Source organism: Biomphalaria glabrata, chromosome 6, assembly GCF_947242115.1.
Source record: "Biomphalaria glabrata chromosome 6, xgBioGlab47.1, whole genome shotgun sequence".
NCBI lineage: Eukaryota > Metazoa > Mollusca > Gastropoda > Planorbidae > Biomphalaria > Biomphalaria glabrata.
In genome coordinates, this window is record NC_074716.1 from 13,014,893 (window position 1) to 13,034,895 (window position 20,003).

Here is a 20,003-nt window from a genome sequence, read left to right on the forward strand (position 1 = left end):
TTTTAAAGTTTAAAACCCCTCCAGATGGTTTTGAGTTTAATATCCCCCTACAGAGCGTTTTGTGGTGGAAAACCTCTATCTTCAATATTATTCTAAAGCAAACTACAGTTACTAAATTCTATGACCGTAGCTTAATGGGTTTTGAATTTTAAAAAAAAACATAACTCCAGAGATCTTTTAGTTTAAAACCCCCAACAGATGATTTTGACAATAAAGCTTCACTTTTCTATATAAAATTTAAAGCAAACTACAGTCACTTAATTCCAAGAGCGTATTCAAGAGAGGTTACACATTTCTACCAGTGTTCAGAGTGATGTATGTTATATTGATTAATTTATTGAAATTACATTGATGCTTGAATATTGAATCTCACTTTAAAATTAGCACACATGGACCTTTTATTTTTTCTAAAAAAAAATAACTCATTCGTTGATTAGAATTGAATGTGTATGGCAATAATAAATTTCAAAAAAGAAAATTTCTTATTATTTCTAAATTTACATTCAGTAAGTATGCCTGTCTCTAAAAATTATTAAAATTCTTAGAACTTGTTAATCTTCCATAGGGAAAAAATTAATTATTTAATATCATATATTTGCTTGAAATATATATTTATTTATGTGTTCAGAACTTGCCGCATGTGTTGATTTCTTTGACAAAGTCACACCCTAAGGATTACACTCAAAAACACAAATATAGACATTAAAAATGAGTGAAAGTCGAGCATATTCTGACAAAGATGATAAACCTGATGACAAATATAGTGATGACTTTGCTAGTGATGAAGACCAAAGAACACCTACTCCTGACAAAAGTTCAAAAAACCAAAGAAGTTCACATCATCAGTACTACCAAGATCGCTGTAAGTAATTTCAAATGGTTTCTTCTGCCTTACTTAACTTTTTGATAAGAAAACTTACCCTAATTTTAATATATGTGTAAATTGCAGAAAACAAAGTCTTAAGTAACAGTGGCATACCAGAGCTTGGGGTGGGAATGAGTATAATTGTTACTTATCAAACAGCCAGTTTTAGTAAAATTGTGTAGACAAGATAATTTATTAAGACATTTTAGTACCTGTTGTGTTTTGTTATTTCTTAAAACTTTAAGAATATATACAAGAACAAGGGTTAGGCTTATCAAGGGTTAGAGTAATCTCACGACCCTGTGTTACTGTCCGATCCAATAGGTAACATTTCCTTATTTAACAATAACATTTTATGAAATAATCTGTTTATAAATAGGATAGTTAAGCTGTAGAAGCTCTCTCTAAGGGTCTCAGTTCAAAACCTCTAATTACTGTTTTTTCATTATTCATCATTCATGTCATGATTTTCATCTATTCATTTAACTGTTACACGTACGATCTTGTTGTTAACTAATGCAAGTTAACTTATCGTTAATTTTAACTAATGTTCGTGTTGAACAATCGTCGTTGAATGACATTTTGTCAGCATTTAGTAAGCCTTAGTTTTATGTATTATTACTCTTTGCTTTAGTTTATACTGTCGAGGTGGGAAACCGGGGAGTTTGAGGAACTTATGTCTACCCCTAAAGCAACGAGCTGGGAAAACCCACCAAGCTTTAAATAGTTACCTGCCTGCTATCATTAATTTTGATAGTAAGCATGCTGGCACAATATTAGATAGTCTGTCAGCTATCTAGATCAAGAGATCAGATTTATCATTTATGCCATTTTTTTTAGTCTACAGTTAGTAAAGGAAGTCATCTTGCTAGCATGACAGTCAACTGCATAAACATTTTTTATATTACTACTGTATGGCCCTTCTTTCATGCAATAGCATGCTTAATGTGGTATGGTCCAATCTCTTTTGTGGACCTGTGGGAGAAGTTTTCCATGATGCCTTGTCAGCTGGAGTCTGTATCGGAACACTTTCCCCAACACATTTTGGAGCTTCATAACTAGGAGGACTCAGAACATCCTGAATTTCCCTAACCCTATCCCCCCTCCCAAAAAAAAACAACAAAGAACAAGAACCTGGGAAGTTTTACCCAAAGAAATCCCCAGAACCCAGCAACTTCTACTTCAATGTTTAATCATTCTAATATTTGACCATTGAGGTCAAATATCTCATTTTAGCCATTTTAATGTTAAAACAATTGCTGTAATTGATGATCTCGACTTGCTTGCATTTTTGTTTTACATTTTGTAATGTGTAGAAAACTGCAACCTTTGTATAAACAACAGTATATATTTAATGAGAGCATCTGATGGAACCTCTGCAATCTAATTCAACCACTTTATGTAAACCTGTCATGAGTAGCACAGAAAATATAAAGTCAAGAAACAAAAAACTTCCTTTATCTCATGCACAATGTTCTATTTCTGTTCTGCAAGGGGAAACTAGTCATGATGGTAAACAGTTTGGTTTGGTTCTTTTGTGTTAATTTTTTTATTCATTCTCTATTGTTGTTACAATAATTTTAGAAAATAATTTTAATTTACATTTGAAAGAGCAAGAACCAATATCCATAAATCTGCTAGTGTTGGTGAAATGGCTTAAAACTATAAAACTGCAGGCCTTTTCATTCAGTATAGAACTTCATTTGTTGGACCATAAAATATTCTTTTTACAATTTGTTGAATATTTTAATAAAGAGGTCACCTAATAAATCATAATATTAAGAACTAGTATGTAGATAACTGGAGATAATATGGGTAGAAAGACCTTAGCTTCTAGCTACAACACTCTGGAGATAATATGGGTAGAAAGACCTTAGCTTCTAGCTACAACACTCTGGAGATAATATGGGTAGAAAGACCTTAGCTTCTAGCTACAACACTCTGGAGATAATATGGGTAGAGAGACCTTAGCTTCTAGCTACAACACTCTGGAGATAATATGGGTAGAAAGACCTTAGCTTCTAGCTACAACACTCTGGAGATAATATGGGTAGAAAGACCTTAGCTTCTAGCTACAACACTCTGGAGATAATATGGGTAGAAAGACCTTAGCTTCTAGCTACAACACTCTGGAGATAATATGGGTAGAAAGACCTTAGCTTCTAGCTACAACACTCTGGAGATAATATGGGTAGAAAGACCTTAGCTTCTAGCTACAACACTCTGGAGATAATATGGGTAGAAAGACCTTAGCTTCTAGCTACAACACTCTGGAGATAATATGGGTAGAAAGACCTTAGCTTCTAGCTACAACACTCTGGAGATTTACTAGAAATTCTGTAACAGTGTCTATGTTTGCAACAATTAGTGTTAAATCCTAGCTAGATCAAAGTACTGGACGAAGTAGCCAATGTTTGAAAGCTAAATAATAGCCTGGTAATGTTAATAAGTTAGTTTGATAAATGTACTTTTTATTGAATTACTTGAAATGAAACAAGAAAAATAAAAAATAATTATTTTTTTTAAAAAAGCTTATATTAAGTATAATTATATCAATTAGTTTGGATCAGTTATACATATAAATTTGTAATAGATCTAGACTAACAATAATTAATCTGTGCAATTAGAAATATTTTTACTTATTGTTTTTGTTTAGTGCAGTTTCATGCTTTTAGCTTTCTCACTACACTGTGATATTCTCCCTTGTCTGGACCATTTGAGGAAAAGAAGGGGGTACCTAGGTGAAGGTTATCATGATAGCTTTTAAATTGTTTTTTTTTTAAATAAGCTGTATGACTTGATTCGAAATCAAGCTTCTTCAAGTCAATACAATAACCACTGTGCCAGCAAAGTAATTTTGAAAATAGGTTTTATAACTATCTATTGTTAGTTTCAAACATTTAAGCGACAACTTAATTATCTACATAAAATATAAAGTGGACTATTTCTACTTAGACCGCCACATCTGTCAAGTACAATTCCTTTCCCTTGTTTGAAACCAAATAAAATAATTAATTACCAATATTTAATAAACTACTTGGGTGTGGAAGAAATAATGTTTAAAAAAAAAAAACTTTACCAAACAACAAGTGAGTTGATATTAGCTTTATATATAGGATGAAGCTATGATTCAGAAGTGGTAAAGAATGAAGAATTAGCTTTGTTCAATAATTTTTTTGTTGAATTTTTTTTCTGATTTATGCGTTTTTATTCCACGTCTCAAGAATAACTTATGTATGTAACAAAACACGTGCCTATCTTAAGTCAACCAGCTGCTTTTTCAAATAATGTACATCTGTCTTAAATGTCTTTACTAGGAATGTGATAAATTGTTTTGTTTGTTTGTTTTTCACGTTTCGGGTGTTCCTTCAGAATTAAAGATTATTTCATCCCAGCCCAGCAGGTTGGCAGTGGGTGGCAGAAGGCAGGGTTCAAAACTAGGATCATTGAAGTGACAGCCCAGAGCACATACCACACGACCAAGCAGCCTATGTAACCACATTTTGACCATTTATGTTATTGTAGGCCCATTTCACTAAGTTAACATTGATCAGTGGCATAATCTAATCACATTATATCTATGATTCAATGTTTTAGTATGTATGTGCTAACTTTTAACAGGTTAATTAGAAACATAAGTGGTTAAAGCACTGGCTTTCGAACCGGGAGGTCCTGGGTTCGAATCCTGGTGGAGACTGGGATTTTTAATTTCGGGATCTTTAGGGCGCCTCTGAGGTACATGACATTATTTGGGGAAAAGTAAAGGCGGTTGGTCATCGCTCTAGCCACATGACTCCATCGTTAACCGCAAGGTCTGAAGGGCGAACTTTACTTTACTTTGTTATCTATCTAATATAAATAAAACTATTAACCTCTTTCTTTCACTGTGTTCAACAGTTTATCAATTTCTATTTGAAACCGAGCATAGGCCTACTGTGCAAAAATTGGTATTTGTTGACATAACTTGACATACTCAGATACAAGAACCGACATAGTAGAACTATAATCTTAGTTTTTGATGGAAATGTGCATTTTTATTTCTTTACCAAAGCTTAAGAAAGTGGATGGAATGGGCTTTGAATACATTTAAATGAGTGTTAACTAAAATGATTTCAGCTACACGCGGGCAAAATGGTGGATGGAAAACAAGATTGAAAGGGGGGGGGGTTAACTTGCATAATAATGTCTAGATCAGTCTCGCCACTCACCGTCCTTCTGCTGTGGCTTTCCTTGGCTCGTGACATTGATTGGACTCGAGTGAAATCTCTTAACAGTGTAACAACATGATGTCATCGATCTTCAGACCATTTCCAGGTGCCCAGTTGTATGTCATTGTCATGGATATGTCACCAAAACTGGGGATCGACGCTTTTAGCAAGGAGAGGAGGATTGAGAGAGAGAGAGAGGAGGAGGAGGATTGAGAGAGAGAGAGAGGAGGAGGAGGATTGAGAGAGAAAGGGAGAGAACCGAGTATTTGAAGCAATGGGTGGATACTCTTTCGTTCCTCTTTAACTAAACATTAAATTCGCTTTGCTTGATCAAATATTTATAGTATTGACTTTTTGAGTCTCCACTGGAATCGTACTTAACATGTGTGTGGCTTTGTTGTTGGCAACGGATTTTTTTTTATTTTTGCTAATTTATAACGAATTAGACTTGAGATCCGAATGTTTCAATTCTCTCCATGATGCTGGTATGTTAGAAGAAAAGGAAAACGCACACACACACACACACACTCTTCGCGGGCCATTTGTTTAAAGTTGATAATGTTCAGGGAGGTGAAGTTGTTAGCTATAAACTTGCAAATTTACTCATTTGGCAGCTCTGTATAGTTGTAAAATTACTCTTCTCGTGTGAGAGACATGGCTCCTCCCCCAATCTTATTTCTCTTCCACTCTTCCCTTCTCCTCCCGCCCTTTTGATAGTTGCCTGGTCGTGCGGTACGAGCTCTGGACTGTTGTCTAAGGTTCGCGGGTTTGAGCCCTGTCCGCGGTCATGTGGGAGGTTTGGGATAGGGCTTAACAATCTTCAAATCTGAATGAACAGCTGAAACATGTCAAACAAACGAAATAAAGTGGATTTTTTTTTCTCATAATTTAAATAGTGACTGTCAGTGCATAGACTCTAGGAATGCAGGTTTATATTTTAGTATCTGAAAGTGTCTTGATTATAAAGGCCCATCAGCTGCCCCTCATTTAGCTTTTTTTTTTTAAAATAAAGCTATATAGGTTATATTTTATGTGAGAATCTCTTATCTTAATCTTAATAGTCTCCTTACTTGGAGCTCGGTATATTGTGTTTTGTTTTAACAACTAGTAGAAATTGATTCTGAGTACACCTTGGCATGAATCGTAGTATAGATCAATTTATACGAGAGATGGCTCGATCAATGGAGTTATATTCAATTTAATACATTATTACAATTGTTTGTTTTTCAAATGGAATCACCAGGGTAACGTTTTATCTCCTAAGTAGAAAGCTTCATGTAGGCAGGTCCGCTATAAGGCTATGTGCTGAACACAAAGTGATCTTACGACGACTACAAACGTACAAGCACTCCTAATCATAATGTCTCTCACACTTCAGGCGCTCTTCTGATCAGGAACAAAAGTGCGTTGAAAAAGCCAGGAGAATGAATTTCTGAAGCACAGAATGCAGGAAAACGTTTAGGCCGATCCTGCTTGGGAAGCCTAAAGTGCCGTAAGCTAGCAAGCTTAACTGGCAAAAGTGGTTGTAATATTAATTTTTTTTATAGGGGGTCGTCACGGGTTACAATTTTGAGAAACACTGCCGTTAAACAGTAACTTTAGCCCTGTACACGCACATGGACTTAAACACTACTTTGATAAAAAAACTTTTTGTCATCGAAGTTTTGAATTGTAGGCGAGGACTAATCCTTTATTGCAAAGGTGGTGGTGTTTTGTTTTTTTAATAGAAGCGACAGTTGTGTGACAATCAATGACAGTGTGTGTTTAATATTTCAAAAAGAGCAAACTAAATATATATTTTATTGGGAAGTGGTGATTGGTTTGACTCCATGAGCGTTCTGCACCGGAAGTAGCGTCCGACAAAGAAAAACGAGTGGAATAAGACCCACTCCCCCAACGCACTGACAGATTCTACTTTCATATGTGAAGTACGCGGGACGAAATGCTTATTTAAAAAAAATAGGGCAAACAATAAGAAATGCTTCACGAGATGAGCCAAGTTCTTCTTACGACTGAAGATAGCCAACGATACAGATTTATTTGTGGCGGTCTGATATTATGTATTGTCGGCTAGTGGTATCAACAAAAATGTAGATCACAGTTAGGACTGCAGTGTGACGTGAAATACTGGATTTGTAGTTGTACTCGATCATCGGGCTCAAAGAATAGCCTTATATCATATGCCGTTTTGCTACTTCTTCACAGTCGTGTCATTAAAAAAAAAGGTTTTAATGAAATTATTTTTAAAGTAAACAAAGTAAAAGTTCCTCTTTCAAACGATCTATAGGGTAGGTAATGTAAAGGTCATCTGTTTCTGTGGCCCACGGTTAACGAGAGTGTCAGGTGGCCAGCACAACTTTTCCCAACTAATGACAGGCACCTATTAGAGCTGGGTGGACTCAGAGGCGCCAAAAGATCCCTGTCGTCACCAGAATTCGAACCCGGGTTCTCGGTTTGGAAGACAAGCGCTTTACCGCTCAGCCACCGCACCTCCAATTAATTATATTATTTTCAAAACTAACATTTTTTTTTCTTTTCTTGCATTCATTTGAACATAAGCTTTACCGACTTGTTGACCAATAATATTAGGCTTAAGTTCCTAAGAGAGTTGCCGTATAGCAAAGTATCAAGTATCTGGTCCCTGAGTGTCGAAGACTACCGTAATAAAAGAGAATACTGGAAAAGAAGGTTGATATAAAGAACAATGTTAAGTGATGTTAAGGTTTGATACATAAATCTAAATACTTTAAGTACAAATGGTTCCAAGAAATTGTTCAGATTAACTGCTGGGCAGTTAGTTTTGTCTAATGAGGCAGTGTTGCTATCGTCTACTGTCCACTGCAAACATGATGACTCTTCGATAATTTCGTTGTCGTTAAGATCGAGCAGATTCGATGACATATATGTTGCCTCACATGTAACAAAGCTATCTTCTTATTGCGAGCTACGAAAAGATAGGTCAAGGTCGTTATTAATTTGCCTTATAAATCATGCGGTCTCGATCCCCCGACTGCCATCTTGCTCCATTACTGTTTTGAACTTGTGCAGCTCATGAAAACCTCACATTAGGTTGACCTAGATTTAGTAGTAACATTAAACATTCAAGCGCGTTCTTGTGAAGACCTTTAAAAGAAGATTCTTGATCCACTATGTCCACCATCCATTATTTGAAAATTACAATTTTATTGTAAGAAATGGCGGATATTATTTTGACAGGAGTACCTACGTGTGTTAATCAAACACTTTGCGGTAGTGAACTAAGTCTTAGATATATAACTGTGTTCGTGGTAAACGTTTCTTGTTCACCAACTTGTCAAATTAGTCCTATGGCAATGATATCACCAACACAGGGCTATCGATACAAGATTACCCAAAAGTACTCAGGTTATGCCCCTTCACAGAAAAGGTCACTAATAAGGAAAGTCTTGCAAGAAAGTAGAATGTAACATGAGTCTAGAGTCTAGAAGAATGAAAGTTTTGTGTGACTTGATTGAATATTCATTTTTACATACTCATTAAGATCTAGTCGTTGTGTTTGAAAACACAGCTGCACTACTAGCTATAGGCCTCTTTTTATTTCCCCAAAATAATTTGTATTGTAGGCCTATATCTCTCAATGTTAACAATTTATAATACTTTTCTTATTGTTTAGTAAGAGTTCATTTTGTCTAGTTTGCCCAGTACTTCTTTATTTTATTTCAAATAGTTCAATATCTTATTAAAAACATAAAGTTCAGCCTATAGATTTAATCCCTGTAACTGTGTTTTAAAAAGACAATTCCGGCCTACATGTCTTTGAGTTTATTTTCATTGATTAATTCCGAGAGCGTTTAGTTTATCTGGCACAGTTTGTAAGACCAGATTAAAAAAAATAATTGTAGTTTGTTTACTTCAGGTTGTTTAAATTGTTTAGTTAGTGACTGTGATCGTCGCGTACACGAATAATAAATCGATAGAACGTAAAGACACTACAATGCCTTATAGACCGCAATTGTACAAAAACAAATTTTCATTTTGCCATTTTTTATGGAATTAATAATAATAAAATAAGGCTTGTCTTCGAGTCCGAAGATTAATGAGGAATGCAGTATGCCTATTTCCCGTGGCTACCCAGCCCCAGCTTTGGTCAACATATTTTGTCACATCCAGGGCAAGCATAACCATTGTCCTCCGGTGGTCGATTAAGATTTTCTTTTCGCCGTCTGCGTTTTTTCCTCGGCAGCGGATTTTCTTTTGGTCTCAAATGTGTATCCCGTGTGAGTGTCCTCCAGCTGTCTCGTTCTGAAGCCGCATGCAACCAGGTGCTCTCTTCTATGTCAGCTAAAGCAAGTTGGCGCCTAAGCTGGTCTTTAAAGCGTTTCCGTGGGGCACCTCTGTTACGTCGACCACCTATTAGCTCACCAAAAAAAGACTGCTTTTGGCATACGTTCGCCCTCCATACGGGAATTATTGTACTCTGAATTTAAAACAAAATATCTAACAGCTGATTTACTTAGACTTAGGTCCTATCGCGCCGTTCGGCGCATTGGTCGGCAAGCTGTCTCCACAAAGATCTGTCACTGGCAATGTCTGAAGCCTCCTCCCACCTGGTGTCCACTGCTCTGAGGTCCTCCATGAAAGTGTGGCGCCAAGTTATACCAGGACGTCCATGTTTGCGCTTTCCTCGTATTGGTCTCCATGTCACCGCAAGTCTTGGAATGCGTAGTTCATTTTGTCGGAGCACATGTCCCGCAAACCTCATACGATGCTCTGTCACAACCTCACTGAATGTTCGACTCCCATTTCGGCTTAGAATTTCCTTGTTTCAGACCCGATCTATATAACTGACTCCTAAAATCCGTCTCAGCCATTGTTTGTTGAGCCACATTGAGTCTTTTCTCAATTTTGGCTGATGACTTGCATCTCATGTTAATGTTTTACCTTTTTAATTACATTCAGTTCGTGGGAAGGGAAGAGGTGCCGGTGCAGGCAGATCCAGAGGACGTCTGGCAAAGAGAGGCAGAGGCAACAGCAGAAACAGTGAGCCAATCGACATGAAGAAAAGCCATGACACCATCACTGCCAGAGTTTTATCAGCCAGTCGAAATAAGATTAATGAACTCAGGAACAAGGTATTTTTCAATTCATTTTACTTTGAGAATTTTGAGAGTCTCCATCTTTATCTATTTGTTTTGGACCAATTAGCCTTTATTTTATGCTTTATTTAGTCTTTAAAAAAAATTTCAGGCCACATATTAGAAGCCTATAAATGATATGTGTTCGTTGATAAGATTAAATGATAAGATTCACTCTGGTTATATTAAATGCTACTTTCAACTGTCATTGAGATAATTTTTTTCCTCTAAAAATTACATAGCCTCCATTTAAGTGAAAAAGAGGGGTGGCGTGGTAGCTGAGTGGTTTAGTGCTCAGCTTCCAAACCTGGGGTCCTGGTTTCAAATCTCGGTGAAGACTGGGATTTTGAATTTCAGGATTTTTAGGTTGCCCCTGAGTCCACCCAACTCTAATGGGTACCTGACTTTAGTTGAGAACGTAAAGGCAGTTGGTCATGGTGCTGGATTCATGACACCCTGCTCGTTAACTCTTGGCCAAAGAAACAGATGACCTTAACATCATCTGCCTTATAAATTGCAAGGTCTGAAAGAGGAAACTTAACTATTTAGATGAATAAACAGTTAATTTTAAATATTTCAATGCCCTTTTTTTTGTCTTTTAAAGAGAGTTCTTGCAAGTTCAAAAGCATGTTTATTATTATTAATTCATGCATAAATTGACTTCTTAGGTTGAAGAACTACATATACAGATTAAAGATTTAGAACAAGAAAACAGACTTTATAAAAAACTACAGTTTCGACAAGAGAAAGCCATTAGAGTTATTGAAGAGAAAGAAAATGATTTACCGAGCATATTGGAAAAACATAACAATGAAGTCAGGTATGTAATGTCTTTCTAAATGTGTCTTGCTCTCATTATAAACCTTATGATTAAAATTGTATACAAAATATACAAATAATATAACTAAGTTTGCAATGATGTATCATATTATCTGTATGGAAGTGTGCTAAGTTGATTTATAAGTAAAGTAAAGTTCCCCATGCTGTCCATAGGGCAGATGATGTTAAGGTCATCTGTTTCTTAGGTTAACAGTAAGCGAGCAAGGTGTCATGTGGCCAGCACAATGACTAACCACCTTTACTTTCCCCCAACTAAAGTCAGGTACCCATTAGAATTGGGGTGCCCTAAAATCCTGAAGCTCAAAATCCAAGTCTTCACCAAGATTTAAACCCAGGACCCCAGGTTTGGAAGCCAAGCGTTTAACCTCTCAGCTACCATGCCCCCTAAGTTGATTTATAGTTATATACTAAATGATAAGAAGAGAAGGTCTAGTTGGGTGATTACATTTAGATCTTTAATTACATAATTTTTTTTTTTTATTTGATAGTGCAAAAACAGTTGCATTCAGTAAGAGGATTCTGGATTTATTTGAATGCAATTTTTTGTAAGACATTGTATGCAAGCATTGCTTCAAAGTCTGTCTTGGTTAACATGTATAACTTTGTCTTGGACTCAGGTCATTGAGAGAGCAAAACCGTAAGATGAAAGAGAAATATGACAAAACTGACCGGTACCTGAGAGATGCTGAAGATGAGCTGGAGAGAGTGAAGAAGAAAATGAACAAATATAAAGAAATGTGTGAGCAGAAGGAGCTGAAGGAGAGAGAGGATCTCACCAAAAAATTAACCAAAACTGAGATAGAGCTAGAAGAAAAATCTTTAAAAGTGAAGGTATTAGAATTATTTACTTTGAACATTTGTATCAAAATCAACGACATAGAAGTAAACAAAAATGGTTTTGCGGTGGAAGCTCCCCAGAACAAGCTATTATAGACCAGTGCATTATGAGCCTTATGCCCCATTGGTTCTGGTCAACTTTGACTCTCTGCCCTCGCTGTGGAAAAGTAAATTGTGTCTCATATTCTTTTTGACTGTGCCAGAAGCCACATGACTTGAATGGATAAATATGAGCATTGTACACAAGCACAAGGTTTTTGTGTAGGTTTCTAAGAAGAGAGGATTTGGAGCTATCAAGTTCTTTCTTACTGAGGCTTTGATTTGATAATGATGATAAAACAAATACTAATTGTTTTTTTTTAAGAAGATTGAAGAAATATTTTTAGTATAATTTTTGTTCATTTTTATCTTTGTTTCACACTCAGTACATTTCTTTTATTGTTTTAATTATTAATTAAATACATGTAAGAACCTTATTTTTAAAAGGAAGAAAAAGTTGTCCCTTAAATTTAGAATTGTTATTAAATTCAAGTCTATGAAATAATCATAGCCAAGTTATTAAAAATATGTATTGCAAACCAGAATGAAGTAGCCAAATCATCTATTCTATTTATAGGACTTGGAGACTTACTTAGAGGCTCTGAAAAATAATCACCGCCATGAACTTGGGATTGAGGTAGCAAGACAGAAAGAATTAAAAAAACAATTGAAGGAGCTTACAGAAAAAAACACACAGTTAGAAAATCAATTGAAGGTGAGCTTTCTATGTTATTTTATGAAAGACTCAGGTGTGTGCATTAGCAAGCATTGTAACATACACTATAATTAAGTATTAAATTCTAAATTACAAAGGTGAAACTTACTCCTTGTATGGTTCAGATTGGCCTGTCTAACAAACTATTATTTAAGGTTTGAAAATATTTATGCTTTTGGTTTAGTGGAGTAAGTTAAATTCCTTATTGTCTTTCTAAATGTCCAGTGGAAACCTGTAGCAGATTTGTCCTTTTTCTGTTTCATCCAAGCAATTTTTAAAAATCTGTTTTTTTCTGTTCCCTGCAGATGTTAAGTAATCATAAGTAATCATAGGAGTTAATAAACTCTTGATACCAAAATAAATGTATGTGTCTGTTTGGAAAAAATGGTATATATTGCTGTGTGACTCTTGCTGTTCTGCAGCCTTAAAAGAATCAAGCAAAATAATTGATTGTTATAAATCTTTAAAACATCTTTCTGTAAAACAGTACTGTAGCTGTAAGGATTTTTTTCTAAAACCTTGAACATTTAGTATTCAAATTGATGGTTTCAGGAGAAGGAGAAAGCTCTAGAATATCACAACATTTACAGCCGCCCTCGGTCGACACAGGACAACACACCAGAAGATTCTCCTGTCCACAAAGCCAAAAAGAAAACCAAGTCATTAACAGAATTAACTCCTAGGGACAAAGCCAGATTTTATGCTGAAAAGAAAAGAGCTGAACTTCAGAGAAAGAAAGATGTAAGTGGAAATAATTTTTTTTTATTTAAGTCTCCCTTGATTTCAAGCATATTAATATTATGGCCTTTATGACATTTTTAAAGGGAATATAATAATTAAGACTTTCAATCAAATCTCAATTTCTATATTTACTAGTTGATATTACAGTCATTACTCATTATATGATTCCATAAGGTTGTTATTGCCTTAAGAGGTAATAGAAATAAGGCATTCCACTACCTATAAAATGGTTCCACTGTCATGCTTCTCAAATAGCCTTTGACAACTTAGATATTACTCGCAATTACTTACACTCCTGGATTTCATATGTGACTAAGATATTTGGTCCGGTGGAACTGTTATCACTGACTGAAGAAGGCGCAAAGGCCAAACTAGCTAAGTGCAGGAGGGGCCCACTAACCTTTGCTGGCTTACCACTTAGGAGAAGGAAAACTTTAAATTCAAACTTCTACTGCTTTGCAGCTATACCCAAACATGGAAAAGGCTTCAGGAGTAACTCTGAGGAAAAATCGGGTGCCAGTGACCCTTAGGCAACTTGCAGAGCTCTCAATGTAACTGATCTCAAAGTATATTGGAACTTGCCTTTCCTTTCTTCTTATCTTATAAAATACAGACGTTACTTCCAAAAAGAAGATGATTGCGTCCTACGTCCTTTGAACACATCAGCTGTGTAGGGGGAACTGCTGTTTGGGCAACATCACTCTAACCATGGCTAATGCCAGAGCATTAATCTCATGTCTCTGAAATTGTCCATAGTCGCTTTGCGACTGATAGAGTCTGTATAGAACTCATTAGATGTTTCAAGCTAGAATATTTCATTAAGGAATACTTTTGAACCAAACAATTATGCAGAGGAGGTGAGAATTTCTTTTAAAGCTGAAGCGTTTTAATAGCTCAGAACTGCTAATTAAAACTGTCAGACTGTCTATCACTTTTGTAGTAAAGTAATGTTCTTGCCTCTCCCTCCTTGTCCAATCACATATCCCCCTCACCCCAAGAAAGAAAAACCTAAGATTACAAGTCTACAGTTTTCCTAAACCATCTCTTAGTCATTCATCTTTTAATCATGATTCTAGCATCATAAAATATTAAATATGACATTTTATATTTGCATGTTGATCATCAACTAGATAAACCAAGTTGTTCAAAACATTTTGTTTGCGCTGTTTCATTTGCTTTTAACATTTTATCATTTATGTGCAGCAAAAAGCAGAACAGGAGAAAAAGAAAAGAAAACAGTGGGAAGAAGAAGAGAAAGAGAGGAATGAACACAACGCTTCTCCTCCTGAAATTTCATTTCATTCAATCAAGCAAAAGGAGGAGGAGGATTTTTTCACAGAGCAAAAAGATGATGAAAAGTTATGGAGAGACAGAGAGAACAGAGAGAAACAAGCCAAGGAGGAAATAGAAAAGAAACGAAGAGTAAGTGCCAAATGGTGTCACCTCTGTGGCTTATACCATTAAAAGTACTAAAAAAAAATAATGTATTTTTTAATAAACGTTTTATCTGAAAAATCTAATTGATTTAAATAAAAATATTATTTTAACAAAAATCACAGACATCAGGCTCATTCCTTCAAAATAATTTAACATTTAACAAAGAAACAACTTTTCTGACACACTATTGAGTGGACCATTATTAAATTTAATGTGTTTGTTTTCTAAAGCAACTTTGACATTCTTTTTTCTTATTGACAGGATTTGGAGAAGAGGCGCAATGATGAAACAAAGTCCAGGAAGGAAAAGGAAGAAAAAGAACATGCGGAGAGAGAAGAAAGAGAAAGAAAAGAAAGGTTAGCAAAAGAAGAAAAGGAAAGGAGAGCAAAGCAGGAGCAAGAGATTAAAGAACAAGAGGAAAGGGAAAGGAAAGAGAGAGCAGAACAGGAAAAGGAAAGAAAAGAGCGAGAAAGGAGAGAAAAAGAAAAAGCAGAATTGGAAAAGAAAGCTCAACTGGAAAAAGAAAGATTAGAGAATGATCCAATTTTTCTGGAAGAGAGAAGAAAAAAAGATGAACTTCTCAAAAAACTAAATGCCTTAGATGATAATGACCCAGTCCATACAGTTTCATCAAGCAAAAAAACAAAAGATAACACACATTCCATTTTTGGTGATGGACAAGAAAGTCCATCCAGGAGATCTGACACCAAAGAATACTCATTCTCCAAGCCAGTTAATAATTTGCACCAAGGGAAACCTGCCTATGAAGATGTGTCTGTACCTTATTTGGAGCGACAGAGACAGAAACGCAGACCATCAGAGGATGATACAGGAGGCTACCAACCATCCTTTGGTCCCCCTAAGTTACCCAGTGGGTCAAAGATGAACAGCAAGCCTCTGAGTCTTTTTGATGATGATGACGAACCAGCTTTAAAACTGAATAACACTTCCACAACCAACACAACGAAAACTGACAAGAAGTCAACTGATTTGTTAGAAAATTTATTTGGTCCTCAGGCAGCAAGTTCTAAAAAACCACACAGTAAACCTGCCGATGAAAAAGACACATTTTTCCTAACTGATCACTCGCCATCCCCTGTAAAAAAACAAGGAAGTGCTGCATCAAATTCTGTCACTACATTCCCATGGGATACAACTTCCAGTAATACCACCACAAAAAAACTGAACCTTGAGCCTGAAAAGAAAACAACATTGTTTGGAGGTGGTGCAGCCATCATTGAAGATGATTTTACATCAAATAATAAAGTTTTGCCACGCAGACAGCGCCAGCCTAATCTCAACACCTTCTCCAGCAAGCCTTCTGTAACTGCTGTGAGCAGTTTTGATGATGAGATTGAAGAAGTTGTTTTATGAGAAAAAAAGATGTTGTTGACAGAAATGATTAGCCATTCAAAAAAAATTGTGATAATTGTTAATAGTCGAGAATCAACATTTTTCCTCTTTTATCTATTTCTTTTATTTGCTTCCAAAGAATCAGGTTTTATAATGTTGTGTATGTCTGTTTTTAAAATTATATCTGAATTAATGACTCACTGTCAAAAGTCATCCTTCAATGTACAGTGGAGGGAGCTCGAAGAAAGAGTCGTACAAAGAAAAGCTGGCTGGACAAGATAAAAGAACAGACCGGCTTAAACATCTGCTGACCAGGAAAAGTGGACAAATCTGGTTATGTGAACTGTCACAGTGCCCCTATGACAAAAGCCAAGGGACAGATGGTGATGATGATTTAATATGCTAGTGAAATGTATTTTAATGCAACTCTGGTTTGCAAAGCTACCATCAACACAAAATTATAATCTGTTATAACTTTCACATCACTTTTTCTTCAATAAACTGTGATTGAAAGCCACATACCGGAAACCTACATGATCTAATTGCACCTGTGATACTTTGGCATGTCTCTATACTCTTAATAGAGTATTTAAGCAAAACTGTCTAAGTCGGCTACTGCTAACTTCAACAGGATATTGAAAAATGTTTTTACAATGTCAACTCTTTTTAGACTGGGATATTTATAAAATAGAACAGATATTTCCACCTCTTCTACCAATTTCCAATCCATTAACAATATGATGTGTGATGGTTAATTATATACTACTGTGAAAATGGACCTGGACATTTGGACATATTAGGACTGGTATTAATTATTTGTCAAAGACAGGTGATAGTTGTGCTATTCTTAACAATGACAGTTAAATTCAAAGTAGACTACTACTAGCATGTCAGTTTTAATCAATTCTCTTGTTGAGTATGACAGTCTGAATCTCAGTGACTTAATTGTGTAAGTGGGTCAAAAGTATGATGGGTTTTCTTGTTATACAAGTTTGTTTTTTATATGAATGTATAAATTATCCCAATTTATGCTACAGCCTACATGTTATGAAATTACTTCATTATTTTGTGTGTAAAGCTGTTACTATTGAAAAACTAGAAGCAAAGTTTTTATAAATGATAAAAAAGGTTAATTTTTCTGCATTACATACCCTGACAGATAATATGGAACCAAACTTGGCATCTGCTTGTCACTAGGATAAATATTTTATTAAACAAAGAATTGTTGAGCTTCAATTAAAATTTTTACTTTTCTATATTTTGATGGCTGCCTGGTCATGTGTTATGCACTCTAGACTGTCGTCTCAGTGGTCCTGGGTTCATCCTGCTGGATGTTTGGGCTAGGATGAAATACTCTTCAGGTCTGAAGGAGCCTCTGAAACGTGTAGAACAATATGGAGTTTCCTTAGCTGAAATTTCGTACCATTATATTAAAGGGTAAAAGCATTTCATATTAAAGATTATATTGAAAAGCTTTACAATTAATCAAATGTAATAATTATCACATATTTATTTTTTATACTCATTTTAAAATTATTTAATGTTAACTTATTGGTTAACACATTGTCCAGTTTTGTGATCAGTTGTTGATAGCTTTATACATTGTATATTTAGTTCTCTTGTTTATTTTGTATCACGTTAATATTGGTACAGTTTCATTGAAAGGTCAATCTCATTTTTGCATATCACAAATAAATAATTTCATTCAAAAGTGTGTTTTAAAACATTCATTCAGATATAGTTACTATATCTAGTGATAGACCTGTAATAAAGAAGAGATGTACAGGTTTACTTTATTTAAAGTATTCACTGAAAAATCAAGTCAGTAAAGTTCTTTAAAATAAAAGGTCTGCCAATGTAAGCTCATCAAACAAAATTAGCTGTTCCTAAATCCAGTGATTGCTGGAGTGTGTACAACTTAACATCCTTGCTACTGTCGAAAAACAATTGAGTTTTAAACCCAAGAGCTTAAGTTTAAAAAGTGGATATAGTAGTATTAACATTTTTTTGTAGCGTTTAAACAATCTTGAAGCTGGCAAAAATAAATTATGATTCAGATAGAAATAATTTAGTCTAACTAAAACTGTGATGCCTAACCTAATTCGATCTGTTCACTTTTCCTTGTAGATTCTTCATTCAGAGTCCCTATTTATCAACACACAAAGGTCATGGTACCAATCCATCAGAGAAAAGTGAGGGCTCTAAAAATACATTTTTCAACTTTTTTTTTTTTTGTAGGGGGGATTTTTTACACTTTGTGCCGACGTTTCCGAGGGCCGATTTTGGGCATTACTGAACTAAAATATGCCATTGCTTAGTTGAAGTGGAAGAGAAAAAAAAAACATTCTTTCAATAGAAGAATGCTATGCTGGAAGCATTTTCTGAAAACAAATTTGACCACATGGAATAAAGGAATAACTTTTCTGGTTTGTTTTTCAATTGTGCCTTTAGGGCTTACTCACTCCACCATGGATTCCAGACATTGAAGCTGCATTAACATATAGACTTCTAGGCTTACTTGAGTTAGAAAAATCATAATGTCTAGGCCATCCCCTTCCAGGCATTTTAAAACTGAACTTATCAATTCTTCCCCCTACAAAGAGAAAAATCCTGACAAATTTGTGAATATAATATCCGCTGTGTTTTCAAAGAAGATACCAAAATAAGCCTGCATTGCAGCCTTTAGGTCTCAAGCAGACTTTTTTCCTTTACTTGATGGGCTAAACATTTTTAGGCTTAAATACAATCCAAATTTTGGATGTAAGATTAGAAGCATAATTTTTGTGCATTGCTGACTTTCAACCTTAAAAGATATTCTTTCAGCAGACCTACCCAGCATATTTACACACAACTGGTCCAAGGAAACTCCTTTTATTTGATGAAGACTATCTTCAATGTGGCCGCAAAATGTTAAAATCTTGTTTTAATAGAAATAATGTACAATGTAAATAAAAACACAATAAAAGTAACCCAGCAATCCAAAGCAGGCCACTAGTAGGGTGTACTTCAACAACAATATTGGAGACTGGTTTATAACTCTCACTAACACTTTTCAATATCTTCCTTGAAAGGATAATGGAAGATGCTCTGGAAGGCTATCATATGAAGATTCTGTAAGCATTGGAGGAAGAAGAATTAGACCTACTAACGTGCGCTTTGCAGACAAAATAGATGGTCTGGTTGAGACTGAAGTAGAGTTAACTGACTCGGTGATGAGCATAGACAAGACATCCGTAGTAAATGGTATGCGAATCAATGCCAAAAAAAAAAAAAAAATTATGACCAATAGCCAACAGGACTTAAAAGACACATCAACATTGGAGGTGAAAAGACGAGATCATTTCTATTAGCAAGAATTGCAGTCCTTTCAAAACAATATGGAAATTCAATGACATAGTCCTCAGCACTAAAATCAAGACTTGCGCTCCATGGTCATGGCCCAATTCTTATGGCCTATATGCTTGCTAATCCTGGGCACTGACTGCAGACCTAGAGAGGAGGTAACACATACAAAGACCTCATCAAAAATGAAAAGATTAGAAACCGGACCCCACAATGGCCTGCTAACTACTGTCGAAAAACGCAAACTAAAATATCTCAAGGCCCTCAGAGTTCGCAAAAACCTTCCTTCAGGGAATAGTACCAGAAAAAGATGAAGAGGCAGACAGAGAAAGCGATGTGAAGATAACATTAAACAATGTCATTAAGAGAGATTCTATAAAAAGCAAAAGACAGAGGAATAGAGAAAGACTGTCAACAGTTCTTGTGTGGTGCCCCAATAGTCCAACAGACTAAGGGATAGGTGAAGAATGTGATATCAAGCAATCAGTGCAAGATGTTCATCTATTTTTCTT

At 35.4% G+C, this 20,003-nt stretch overlaps 1 protein-coding gene across 5 annotated transcripts in view; it reads left to right on the forward strand.

The window, feature by feature from the left end:
* Window positions 1–17,860, forward strand: part of LOC106052121 (lebercilin-like) — a 20,320-nt gene extending 2,460 nt beyond the window's left edge. For 4 of the 5 annotated variants that reach the window (XM_056034135.1, XM_056034132.1, XM_056034133.1 and 1 more), the window contains exons 2-9: window positions 629–862; window positions 10,012–10,184; window positions 10,856–11,007; window positions 11,645–11,858; window positions 12,481–12,618; window positions 13,171–13,359; window positions 14,563–14,781; window positions 15,058–17,860. In XM_056034135.1, coding sequence (XP_055890110.1) covers window positions 709–862; window positions 10,012–10,184; window positions 10,856–11,007; window positions 11,645–11,858; window positions 12,481–12,618; window positions 13,171–13,359; window positions 14,563–14,781; window positions 15,058–16,170 — 2,352 coding nt within the window. In that variant the 5' untranslated portion in view covers window positions 629–708 and the 3' untranslated portion in view covers window positions 16,171–17,860. Of the gene's footprint in view, window positions 1–628; window positions 863–2,181; window positions 2,378–10,011; window positions 10,185–10,855; window positions 11,008–11,644; window positions 11,859–12,480; window positions 12,619–13,170; window positions 13,360–14,562; window positions 14,782–15,057 lie in introns of those variants that run through there. The other variant, XM_056034136.1, reaches the window with a different exon arrangement.
* The last annotated feature ends 2,143 nt before the right edge of the window (window positions 17,861–20,003 follow it).